Source organism: Orycteropus afer, unplaced genomic scaffold, assembly GCF_000298275.1.
Source record: "Orycteropus afer afer isolate SDZICR_OR568_19922 unplaced genomic scaffold, OryAfe1.0 scaffold00307, whole genome shotgun sequence".
Lineage (NCBI taxonomy): Eukaryota > Metazoa > Chordata > Mammalia > Tubulidentata > Orycteropodidae > Orycteropus > Orycteropus afer.
In genome coordinates, this window is record NW_006921894.1 from 395,243 (window position 1) to 409,029 (window position 13,787).

The window sequence follows — 13,787 nt, forward strand, 5'->3', positions numbered from 1 at the left end:
CTCCAAACAACAGCATGGACACTGCAGTCACGCACTTCTCTGCACAGCAACACTTGCTGGGCTTCATGAAAGCCATTGTGAGAACAAATGTGTGTGAACAGCTGGAACATTAAAACTAATACTAGCATGATTTAAAACTAGTTTTCTAATTGCATTTTATGTGCATGTTGTGCTTTTTATTCTGTGCTCTCAAAGTCACTAAAATCATCCTTCCACTGTTTTGTAGCTGACTGTCCAGTTTCTGCCCCTATTGCACAAACTGCCCAGGGGGAAGGGCTAGGTCACCTTTAATAGGAGTGGGGCAGGTTGGGAGAATTGCACCTATGAGAGTACTATGCTGCTGCCAGTGAGAATATAATGGCTTCTTATCAAGATTGGCATCCTAGTGATCTTTTGTCAATTCCAGGGTCTTGCTATACTTCCAAAGTCCAGCACCAGTCTCACCCACATTAAGTACCTGCTAATGACAGTGCCAGCCAGAACTCCCCCTGTTAAATTCACCTTCCTTCAGTACTAACTTTAAATAATTAGGTAAGAAGAGGGACAACAGGAATACACTGAGATGTCATTAGTATTAAATAGTATTAAAATTGACCACTTTGCATTTTAAACAATTTATTGCATAAAATAATGTATCTAAATATATTTCAAGCTATAGTGGGAAAAAGTGTAAATTACTGAAGAAACTACATTGCCAGAGGGTTGAGGGACAGCATTGTAGGATAATGAATATGTAAATGTTGGATTTATTTTAAATCAGATATGCAACCCACCACTAGCAGAGTAGCTCAAGTTAACAAGTTGGAAATGCTGGAATCTTATTATTTCCTATCTTCCATCTAAGAGTATCCAAATGCTTCAATGATACACTACTATTCAGTGCAATTATTGCAGCAACAGTGATTTTCTTGATTTATGTTGTTAGTATATACCAGGCTATATACTATATACTCCCAAAAGATCTTTTCTTGCAATGTGACAGGGAACACTCCAGAGTATACCTTGAGCCTAATAGTACTTCACAGGTGAAAAGACTTACAAAACTTCATCATAAAACAGTTCCCTCATATATATATTTTAAGCATTAAGATAGTGCAACTTTTAAAAATATCATCACAACACAGATTAACTCCTTGAATTCATCTTTGTGTCCACTTTATACCTTGGCACACAAACAACAATTTTGATTCATATTTCTAAAAGAAGATAAAAGTTCCACACTCTGGAAGAAAAAGCAAACTGGCCAGTTCTTCCCCATGATAACATATAACACTTTCTTCTTCATTCAGTTAATTATAAAACAGGTCATTCTGGCCTAATTTCTCTGAAAAGTCTTCTTTCAGGATTAAATAAATCAAATAGCTCTGTGGATTTTATCTTAAGATACTTTAAAAGTAACCTTTCTCTGCTTTCCCCATGCCTATCGTTTGCTAACCTCCCTCCCTCGACCCCAAATTCCTCGACCCCAAGTTCCTCAGATTGAATAGAAGTTTGTATTACTCAATCGGTTCGGCATGCAATTCCCCTGGAAAGTATCGGAAGCGAAGCCCGCGCTGACACCGTTTTGTTTCACTCAGTGGCCGCTATGGGACAGCACAGTGCGAGGACCAGCAAGGCTGGAGCCCACGGCGGTTGTCAGGCGAGACCCTCCACCTTCCAGCCCGCGCCAGGGGGGCGCAGCAGCGTGGCATTGGGGCCGCGGCCCACCACCTCGCTGTAGGCTGGGGGCGGACCCTCGGCTCTTTCGTCGCCGCCGGTGCCTGCTGCGCTGACGCCAGAGTGGCAGCTAGGCGGGCATGGGCCTCCGCGGAACGGGGAGCCGACCGCCAAGTCACTGTCGAAGACGGTCCGGTTGGGCGGAGCACGCACGGACTCGCGGTTGAGCTCTCGCTGCTGCTCAGGGTCGCGCAGCTGCAGTGCGCACGGGCCCTGGTAGGGTGGCGGCTCCTCGCCATCCGAGAGCGAGATGGTGGGCGGCAAGTCGATCTCGTGTTGCAGGTATGGGAAGGTGGGCTGGAAGCGGCCAAAGCGCTCCCGTTGCATGAAGGCAGGCGCGGCGAAGCGGTCCCGGGGCCGCGGCGCGTACATGATCTGGAAGAAGAGGGCAAGAGGCGTGAGGGCGGCCTGCGAACTGCCGGTCCCTACGTGCTGGCGTCTGGACTGGTGAGCCCTGCTGCCAGCTCCAACATCCGAATAACCCCCCCCCCGGGCAGGGTAGGAAAAGTTTGCACCGGGAAACACCTCCTTCCTGTCGTTTAGTCACTGACATGAACAAAATGTTTTGATAAACTTCTTTTCCTACAAAATTATTGCAGGTAGTCTATTTCTTACAAAATCATCATCTCTTCCACCATCCAAATTTCTGCTGGAAGAAAGATCTTTTGTATATGTATTAAAATAGCCATTGGCTTCTCTCAGATCTTATTTTTAACATAAAGGGAAAAATATATTTAAAATTCATAATATTAAACCTGGAGATATGGAAATTAATCATGCTATATAACCATACCCACATCTGCCAAGCCATATTATGAGTACTTTATGGGATCATGTATAGATTAGTAATCCTCAAGCGGTTTTCTGTAAGGAGCTTTAGAAAAAATTCTTAGAAAATTTTAGGAAGACCCCCTCCCCCCTTTTTTTAACTCAATTATAGGCATTTGCTTGAATATAAAGTGTTATTTCTTAAGCTATGCTCTAACACATTTAATCCTCCTATCAGTTTTATGCAAATGGTTTCTCTCTTCCTTCATGCACCCCCTGCAACGTCCTGCCCCCACCACCTTCCCACATGGGGTCCACATATGGGGTTAGCCCCTAGCTTTGCAATACTGCAGGCTAAGAACCTCACCAGCTCACTCATCCTTGTCCAAGCCCCTTACCTCTGAGGCTCCCTGCTGGGACATGGTGCTGTCTGAAGGCCACAGGCACCCTTCCTGCAGTGGTGAAGAGAAGAGGGCCCAAGGGGGAAGAAACATTAGAAGAAAAGCATTAGTTTCATATAGTAGCAGCACTCAGAAAAATTAACCACAATTTTTGGGAGCAAGGGATACCATTATTCTTGCTCAAAACACAGAGCAAGAAAGATCATAGCCCTTTTATACCTGACATCTAGATACAGGGTTGTGACCAAAAAGAAAGCTGCCCTCGAATCAGATCCGACTCATAGCTACCCCTCCTTGGGTTTCGGAGGCTGTATCTCTACAGAAGTAGATTGCTCAACCTTCCTTCCAAGGAGTGCCTGGTGTGTTTGAAGCACCAGCCTTCTGATTAACAGTCAAATGCCTTAGGCACTATGCCCCCAGAGCTTCTTTCCTAGTCATAATATATGTGAAACAGCAGTGAAGTCAAACATCTTTTAGTGTGTACGCTTGTGTGTTTGTAATATATACAAAATGACCATCATTTTGACATACACACCATCTTCAGTCCCTACAGAGATAAGGGTTCATTTCTAGGCATTTCTGAGCATGAAGCTCCTATATGTACATCACTCATCCCGGCCAGCCAACTACTCCTTTCTGGAGACCTTTCAGGGTTTTTCTGATTTTCAACTACTGGGTCAGCTGAGTTAAGAAGGCAAGAAAGCCTCTGTCCAGCCAGATTGGTCACCTTTCCATTTTAAAATCACATGCCCAAAGCTTGAATGCCTTTTGAGTGTTTTCTAGTGAATTTATTCTTTACTTTGTATATTCATAAAACAAAACAAAACAAAAAACCCCAAACCCACGCCATGGAATTGATTCAGAATCATAGTGCCCCTATAGCACAGAGTACAACTGCCCCATGGGCTTTCCAAGGCTGTAAATATTTATGGAAACAGACTGCTTCATCTTTTTCCTAAGGAGCGACCACCAACTGTCTGGTTAGCAGCCGAATGCCTAAACCCCACTGTGCCACCAGAGCTCCTGTGTAGTCACAAGGCAGGTTAAATTTGACATCCTGTTGCTTGCTATATTTTTTTCAAATACATGGCCAGATTGACAAGGTGACAAGCAAATAATGGGCATCATTAAGGGCCATTTCTAATACTAGACTTGTTTTCAAAGCATTTTAATATATTATCCCTTTTGAACCCAAACTGTTGGTGATTAACAAAGATTGTTGAGCCATTAGCTAAAAGTCTGTTACTGTAATAAATAGAATACAAACTATTTGAGGGGGAGGGTGGCACCAGATGCCTGTGTTTGGTATTCCCGATAAAGGGCACTATGACCTGGGACAATCAACCTCACACCCAGAAGTAGAAACCTAGACAGTAAAACAGAATGAAACACTGCCTGATCCCGTGCCAGATCCATGATCCCTGCTATACTTGAGCCCATCATTGCAGCCACCATGTCAATCCATCTTGTTGAAGTCCTCCCCCTCTTTCGTCGACCCTCCACCCTACCAAGCATGACATCCTTCTCCAGGGAATGGTCTCTTCTGACAACATGACCAAAGTAGGTAGACGAAGTCTGGCCATTCTCGCTTCCAAGGAGCATTTCAGGTGCACTTCCTCCAGGACAGATCTGTTCTTTTAGCAGTCCATGGTACTTTCAGCATTCTTCACCAGCACTACAACTCAAAAGCATCAACTCTTCTTCGGTCTTCCTTATTCATTGTCCAGCTCTCACATGCATATGAGGCGATTAGAAATATCATGGCTTGTGTCAGGTGCACCTTAGTCCTCAAGGAGACATCCTTGCTCCTCAGCACTTGAAAGAGTTCCTTCGCGGTTGACCTTCCCAATGCTACACGTCATCTAATGTCCTGACTGCTGCTTCCATTGGCATCAATTGTAGAACCAAGCAACGTGAATTCTTTGACAACCTCAATCTTCTCTCCATTTATTGTGATGCTGCTCATTGGTCCAGTTGTGATGATTTTTGTTTTCTTTATATTGAGACGTAATCCATACTGCATACTGTATTCTTCAACCTTCATCAGTAAGTGCCTCAAGTCATCCTCACTTTCAGCAAGCAAAGTTGTATTGTCTGCATATCTCAGGTTGTTAATGATTCTTCCTTCAATCCTGATGCCACGTTTTTCTTCATATAGTCCAGCTTCTCGGATTATTTGCTCAGCATATAGATTGAATAAGTGTGGGGAAAGGATACAGCCCTGATGCACTCCCTTCTTGATTTTAAACCATGTAGTGTCCCCTTGTTCCGTTTGAATGACAGCCTCCTGGTCAAGGCACAGGTTCCTCATGAGTATAATCAAGTGTTTGGGAATTCCCATTCTTCTCAGTGTTATTTGTCATGATCCACACAATCAAATGCCTTTGCATAGTCAATAAAACACAAGTAAACATCTTTCTGGTATTCTTTGCCTTGAGCCAAGATCCATCTGACAACAGCTATGATATCCCTTGTTCCATGTCCTCTTCTGAATCCAGTTTGCACCTCTGGAAGTTCTCTGCCAATATACTGCTGTGAACGTTTTTTAATTATCTTCAGTAAGATCTTACTTGCATGTGATATTAATTATATTGTTCTATAATTTCCACATTCTGTGGGGTCACCTTTCTTTGGAATGGGTACAAATATGGATTTCTTCCAGTCAGTTGGCCAGGTAGCTATCTTCCAAACCTCTTGGCATAACCAAGTGAGTGCCTCCAATGGGGCATCTGTTTGTTGAAATATCTCAATGGGTATTCTGTCAATTCCCAGAGCCTTGTTCTTTGCCAGTTCTTTCATTGCAGCTTTGACTTCCTCCTACCATTGGTTCTAGATCATATGCCACTTCCTGAAATGGATGAAGATCCACCAGTTCTTTTTGGTACAGTGACTCTGTGTATTCCTGCCATCTTCTCTTGATATTTCCTGCATCATTCGATATTTTGTCCATAGAATCTCTCAATATTGCAACTCGAGGCTTAAATTTTTTCTTCAATTCTTTGAGCTTGAGAAATGCTGAGTGTGTTCTTCCCTTTTGGTTTTCTAATTCCAGGTCTTTGCACATTTTATTATAGTAATTGGCTTTGTCTGTTTGAGCTGCTCTTTGAAATCTTCTGTTCAGCTCTTTTATCTTGTCATTTCTTCCATTTGCTTTAGCTATGGACATGCTAAAATGGTTTTTGGTAGGTGCTTTGTTCTCTGAGTTTTGTTTAAATATTGACTTTCTCAGAGGCCTATCCAGGGCCTCTTGCCTCTTACTATATGTTCTCCCTAGACGTCTCACTGTCTCTGAGGCATAAATGCCACCTTATGGTGTGATGCCAAGCATTTTCCATGAGCTCCTGTTGTCCACTCAGTGTCTCCTCTTGAGTTCCTCTGGATTCCCAAAATTCACCATGTCTGAAATATAGCACAGGAAGCAGCTTCTCCCCAGGGTCTCCAATTCCTTGTACTATAGCACCATGTCCCTCAGACCCTCCACCCAATCAGCTTTCCACTCTCCTTCATCCACCTCCATTAAGCCCTGTCCTTTCCACCTCCAGATCAGCTCTCCACTCCATGTCCTTCCCAGTGGCCTCATCTGGCTCCATTCTTGCTCTGTTCTCTCTCTCTCTTCACCAGCAGCCAGGGCAATCTTCCTATAGGACAAACCTGCATTTGTCACTCCTCTGGCTAGAATCCCTTGTGGTTCCTCTGCGGAAAGTCAGATTTCTTGACCCAGTCCACCAGAGCTGTCCCGCTCAAGCCCACCCTCACCCCTTCTCCACCCACAGGGCTTCCCTGGCTTGGATCCTCTCACTCTCTTGGCATGGCTACTCCCTGAAACATCCAGTGTCCTTTTAGAAGTCATCTGGAAATCTCAGAAGTTGGTCAGGTGCCTGCCTATGTGCTGTTAGAGCATCCCACCTCTTCCTTTATCCTGCCTCTTATCAGCCACAATGGAGGGATGCTTCCTGGGCCTGGTTCTCAAACCTCAGATAGCAAGGATCTGAATTCTCTCTAAAGGATATATCACCCATAATGAACAAATGTTATCGTTAGTAGTTGTTGTTGTTATGTGCCGTGGAATCAGACCCGACTCATAGTGACCCCTCCTTGGGTTTCTGAGGCACTATCACTACAGAAGTAGATTGCCCAACCTTCCTTCCAAGGAGTGGCTGGTGGGTTTGAACCACCAGCCTTCTGGTTTGCAGTCAAGTGCCTTAGGCACTATTCTACCAAAGCTCCTGTTATTGTTAGTATGTTTTCATAATGTTTCATCCTTTCCTCTGTATGTGTAAGATGATTAAGGTTGTGTGTAATCTTGTCTGGGCCATGATTCTCAGTGGTTTGGCAGTTATGATGTAGTTTAGCAGTTATATAATGATGTAGCTATCCCCCATTTTGTGATCTGATATAATGTAATAACCTCCATGATGAGATTTGATATAATGTGATCACCTCCATGATAAGATCTGCTATTAGCAGCCAATCAGTTGAAAGCAAATTTCCTTAGGGATATTGGCTACTTCCATATATAAATGAATATTCCAGCAAGGCATTAGCTTGCTCTGGAGTCTACATTTGGCTCAACATCATCTGAGTTCTTGGGATTTATCAGCCTCCATGGCCTGTGAGCCAACAGCCAGCCATCTTACCTCCCAATCTTTGTCAGTTTCTGCAGTCTACTGTCTTACCTGCCTGTCTTGGATTCATTACCCTCCATAGCCCATAAGCCAGCAGCCAGCTGTCTGACCTGCTGGATCTTGGATTTGTCAGCCCCTGCAGCTACATGAGTTGGGAGAAGCGTCCAGCCTGACTCATGACCCAAGAATGTGGGACTTGCCAGCCTCCACAACAGTGTGAGCCATTTCCTTGAAATAAATCTCAATCTCTCTCTCTCTCTCTCTCTCTCTCTCTCTCTATATATATATATATATATATTTATACTTAATTGGCTTTGTTCCTTCACTGGCTTTGTTCTAAAGAACTCAGCCTAAGACATTTGGTACCGAGGGTGGTTCTAGCACAACAAAATCCTAAGGATGAGTCTTCTGTGTTGGTTCTCAACTCTGGCTAGTCTTAAAGACACTGATAACTCTGCCTCTAGTAGTAAAGAGGGCACTGCTAATGCATGGTGTGAGATGGCAATATTAATGTGCAAACTACCACCACCAATACATCAAATACTGTTGAGAAGTGAGGCACTGGGTAACTGCATGTTTGATACTTTTCTACAGTTTTCTCAGAGTAAGAAGTATAGGGAAGCTGGTTGGTTTATCCTACTTTTGCTAGAAGAAAAAGTGGTAAAAGAGTTGCACTCAGGGCTTCAGAGTCAAGTTCAAGTACCACATAAAAGACCTGAAAGTTGCCACTTGTGCCTTGAAAGAAAGCCTTATTTCTTGTAGTAACACAGCCGATATTGCCAAAAACCAAACCCAGAGTCTTATTGTAAGAGTGGCTGAATTAATTCCCAACATTGATTAATTCACAACCTTCAGTGGTGTCTGAAGTTATAGTGAGGTAATTGATTGGGAAGAAATGGGATCCTGAAACTTGGTAGGGGGACATATGGGCAGATGATCAGGAAGCTGGGGATACTGAACCCCTAAATTCCATTGAATCATTCCTGCCAACAGAACCAGCCCTTTTATCCCCATCTGATAAGACTAATTCAGCTGTGCCTGAACAGTCTTTGTCTGAGATGTCAACTGGAGTGGCACCTGAGGCAGATACCTTACAATATATTGCTGAATGTTCCCTACCACTCATTTTTCCTTCTAGACTTAAGTCACAGTGAGCCCCAAAAGATAAAGTAAAAAGTGTGACGCAGAAGGAGGTATGCTACACCCAAAAATAACAGCTTGACTTTTCTAATATGTAAAAACAGAAACCTGGGAAATATGGATAGGAATGGCTATTAAAGATACGAGGTAATGGTGCAAGGAACATAAAAGTTGGATCAGTCTGAGTTAATTGATTTGGGCCCACTAGCACAGATTCTTCATTCAGTGTTTCAGCTCAGGAGGGTAGGAGGTGGTCTAATAGTTTATTTGGTTGGTTCACTGAGGCATGGATTATACAGAAGCCAACAATAAATCAAATGAAGTTCCAGACCTGCCTTGGTATAATGTAGAAGAAGGTATCCAATGGCTTGGGAAAATTGGCATGTGAGAGTGGATTTATCAGGGTAGACCCAAAGACCCATACATGGAGTACTCAGTGGACACACCTTTTACCACAACTATGAGGAACAAATTTATGAAGGGAGCTCCAGTATCCTTGGAAAATGGTATCATTCCTATTTTATGTAAATCACACTTGACATGGGAACTGCCCTAACTGAATTAAGACATCTAACTACAATGGGTTTGACTGGACCTTGCTGTGTTAGAGGGCAAGTTGAGGCACTTAACTGAAGACAAGGTAGGTGTGACTTGACTACTGTAATGGACAGCAGAGTCAAAGCAGTAATCAGAATAGTCTGACTCTTATGCACTTACGATGTTGGCTACTTAGTCACAACGTTCTGAGTAGCAAAATAGATGGGAAATCTAAATATTTACTTAATCTGTATAAAAGAATTCTAGGTCAAGTGAATGGCAGACCATCTAACTGAAATAACCAGAATAGAGAGTTACAGCTCCTCAATCAATTCACAGACTTGAGACAGTTTACAGATGCATAGCCCCTTGAATAAAGGGGAGACTATGTCCCTTTGAGGAAGGACTCCATTATACTGGCAAAAATTTACACTGTTAATCTTTCTCCCAGCTTTCCCCAAAGGGATCTATGGCATTTTTTTTTTTTTTTTTTAGAGTAACTGTTCACTATGGAAAAGTAAACAATCAAACTTTTCATTGATTATTGGACACTAGCTCTGACCTGACATTAATTCCAGCAGAACAAAAACATCACTGTGGCCCACCAGTCAGAGTGGAAGCATATGGAAGTCAGGTTATTAATGGGGTTATTAATAGTCCAGGTTCATCTCACAGTGGGTCCAATGGGTCTCCAGATCCATCCTATAGTGATGTGCCCAGTTCCAGAATGCTTAATTGGAATAGACATACTTAGCAACTGGCAGAGCCCTTATATTGGATCCCTGACATGGAGTAAGGTCTATTACAGTAGTAAACCAAGTGTAAGGCATTAGCACTCTTCCTACCTATGAAAATAGTAAATAAAAAGCAATATTGCATTCCTGGAGGAATTGCAGAGATTATTGCCACGATAAAGGACTTGAAGGATGCAAGGGTGGTGATATCCACCACATTACCATTCAATTCATCTATTAGGCTTGTACAAAAAAATAGATGGATCTTGGAGAGTAATAGTAGATTATATGTAAAGTTAACCAGGTGGTGACTCCATTTACAGCTGCTGTTCTAGATGTGGTTTATTGCTTGTGCAAATTAATATATCTTCTGGTACCTAGTATGTAGCTATTGATCTCCCAATGCCTTTTTTCTCGATTCTGGTTTCTAAGGATCACCAGAATCAGTTTACCTTCATCTGGCAGAGCCAGCAATATACCTTCACTATCCCGCCTCAAGGTACATAACTTCTCCAGACCTATACCATAATTTAGTCCACAGAGAGCTTGATCACCTTTCCCTTCCATAAGATGTCACACTGGTTACATTGATGACATTATGCTGACTTTACCTTGCTTTAGTTATCTAGTGTTTTTTTTTTTTTTTTTTTTTTGGAGTGCTGCTGTAACAGAAAATACCACAAGTGGATGGCTTTCATAAACAAGGATTTACTCTCTTACAGTTTTGGAACCTAGAAGTCAGTGTTCAAAGTGCCAGCTCTAGGGGCTCGACCTTGGGATTCAGCTCTACCTCTTGCTCCTGGCTCACTGGAGCTGGAGGCTTCTTTTAACTCAAGAAGCTACTGGCTGCTGAGGCTGGCAAACCTGAGATTGACAAGTAAAATTGTGCAGTACTGAGATTATCAAGCAACATGACAGGCTGCTAGTTCAAGTCTAAAGACAGTCTCAAGATTGGCAGACAACATGGCAGGCTACTGAGACTCAGGATCCAGATGTGCCAAAAAGCTCAGAACCTTTCTCAAAGCTTCTTATATACTGGAAGAAGACCATATCCCTAAGGCAGCTACTCAGCTGCTCATAGTAGATTCCACCATGGAGTTGATTACTGGTCTTATCTTGGGGAAACCAGCTGCCCAGCAACTCAGTACCAGGTCCTGCCAAGTTCACACATAACCTTACTACCACAGACCTAGTAAATAAAGAAGATGTATCAATGAGTCTAGACTTATTGGTAAGAAATTTGTCTGCTAGAGGGTAGGAAGTTAACCCAACAAATTCAGGCACCTTCTACCTCAGTGAAATATCTAGGGTCCAATGATGTATGGTATGTTGAGATATTCTCTCTCTAAAGCTAAGGATAAATTATTGCATCTGTGCCCCCTACAACTAAAATGCAGGCACAATACCTATTAGACCTCTTTGAATTTTAGAGGCAGCATATCCCTTATCTGGGAATGCTAATCTGGCCTATTTATCAAGTGACTCAAAAAGTTGCTAGTTTTTAGTGGGGTTCAGAAAAAAAGGCGCTTTGCAACAGGTTCATGCTGTCATGCAAGCTGCCCTGCTACTTGGACCATATGATCCAGCTGATCCAACAATGCTTAAAGTATCAGTGGCAGATAGAGATACTTTTTGAGGACTTTGGCAGACCCCTGTTGGTGAATCACAGCACAGACCCTTAAGATTTTGGAACAAAGCCCTGTAATCTTCTGCAAATAACTACTCTCCTTCTGAGAAAGAGCTTTTGGCTTGTTCTGTGTCTAGTAGAGACCAAGTCAAGATGCAGCCTGAGCTGCCCTTCAAGAGCTGGGGATTTTCTGACCCACAATGTCCTAAAGTGAGATATGTACAGCAGCACTCCATCATTAAATGGAAGTGATATAAAAGAGATTGGGTTTGAGCAGCCCCTGAAGGCACAAATAAGTTATATATGAAAGTGGCCCAAATGCCCACTTCTGTCAAATTAACTTCCCTCTCCAAATCTGCATTTATAGCTTCATGGCAATTCCTTATAATCAGCTGACTGAGGAAGCGAAAACTCATGCCTGGTTTACATATGGTTCAGCATGATATGCTGGCACCACTTGAAAGTGGACCGTGGCACTCAGGACTGCAGCCCTTTTCAGGGAACTCCTTGAGAGACCTTGGTGGGGATGAATACCCTCAATGGACTGAGAATAATCTAACTGCACCGGGTCTTTCAATTCACTTTGAAGGAGACTTGGCCAAATGTGCTATTATATACTGATCCCTGGGCTGTTGCCAATGGTTTGGGTGAATGGTCAAGGATTTGGAAGGAACATTATTGGAAAATTGGTGATTACGAGGTATGAAGAAGATGTATGTGGATAGACCTTTCTGAATGGGCCAAAGAAGGAAAGATATTTGTGTCTCATGTGAATGCTCACCAATGGGTGATGTAACAGAGGAGGATTTTAACAATCAAGGGGATAGGATGACATGTTCTGTGGAAACCAATCATTTTATTTCCCCAGTCCCTATTGTCATTGCCCAATGGGCTCATGAACAAGGTGGCCATGGTGGCGGGAATGAAGGTTATGCAAGTGCTTGGTGAGGATTTCATTCACCCAAGCTAATTTGGCTACAGCCACTGTTGAGTGCCCAGTCTGCTAGCAGCAGAGACCAACACTTAATTCTCAATATGGCACTATTCCTTGAGATGATTAGTCAGCAATATGATGGCAAGTTGATTACAATAGACTGCTTCCATTGAAAGGGCAGCATTTCATTCTTACTGAGATTGATACTTTGGATATAGATTTGCCTTCCCTACACACAATGCTTCTGCCAAAACCACCATCTGTAGACTCACAGAATGCCTTATTCACCATCACGTTATCCCATTGTTATGGATCAAGGAACTCAATTCACAGCAAATGAAGTGTACAAATGGGCATATACTCATGGTATTCAATGGTTTTACCATGTTCCCCATAATCCTGAAGCAACTGGCTTGGCAGAACAATGGAATGGCCTTCTAAAGACACAATTATGGCACCAAACTAAGTAGTAATACTTTTCAGTTTGAAGAAGTGTTCTCCAGGTGGATGTATAGCTCTAAACCAATGCACAATATATAGTGCTGTTTGTCTAATAGCAAGGATTTATGGGTCCAGGAACCATGGGGTGGAGTGGCACCACTCACTGTTACCCCTAGTTACCCATTCAAAAAATTATTGCTTCCTGTCCCTGTGACCTTATACTCTGTGGGTCTAGAGGTTTTAGTTTCAAAGAGAGGAATACTCCCACCTGGAGACAACACTGATAACATTGAACAGGAAGATAAAATGCCACCTATCACTTTGGACTCCTTATGCCTCTGGATCAAAAGCAAAGAAGGGAATTACCACACTTACTGGTGTGATTGATTCTGAAATGACTGGTAATGGCTCAGACCTTCAGGAATGAAGGTTTGGGTCACCCAACCAGGCAAAGAACTGTGAGGTGCTTGCTGACGGTTAAAGAATACAGAATGGGAGATGGAAGAAGGTAGTCCCAAAAACCAGCAACGGCCACTTGATCAGTTGCAGAAATGCAGACTGTAATTGTTATGAGTATTTCTTCCTTTTATGTGTGTGTTCTAGTTACCCAGTGCCATTCTGACAAGAATTATACCACAAATGGGATGGCCGTAACAAACAGGAGTTTATTCTTACAATTTGGAGGCTTTAAGTCCCAGTTCAAAGTGCCAGGCTCTAGGGGCTGGGTGAAAGCCCCTCAACCTTGGGGTCCAGCTCTGCCTCCTGCTTTTGGCCCACTGGAGCTAGAGGTTTTTCTTCACTCAGACAGCTGCTAGCTGCTGAGGCTGAGAAGCCCCAAGGTTGACAAGTAAAAAGGCACAGTCC

At 43.0% G+C, this 13,787-nt stretch overlaps 1 protein-coding gene across 1 annotated transcript in view; it reads right to left on the reverse strand.

Annotated features, from left to right (window-relative positions):
• Positions 1-1,635: 1,635 nt before the first annotated feature.
• The window catches only part of LDLRAD4 (low density lipoprotein receptor class A domain containing 4), a 556,486-nt gene continuing 544,334 nt past the window's right edge, over positions 1,636-13,787 (reverse strand). The window contains exons 4-5 of the mRNA XM_007951681.1: positions 2,883-2,936; positions 1,636-2,091 (exon numbers count right to left, since the gene is read on the reverse strand). Coding sequence (XP_007949872.1) covers positions 1,636-2,091; positions 2,883-2,936 — 510 coding nt within the window. The remainder of the gene's footprint in view (positions 2,092-2,882; positions 2,937-13,787) is intronic.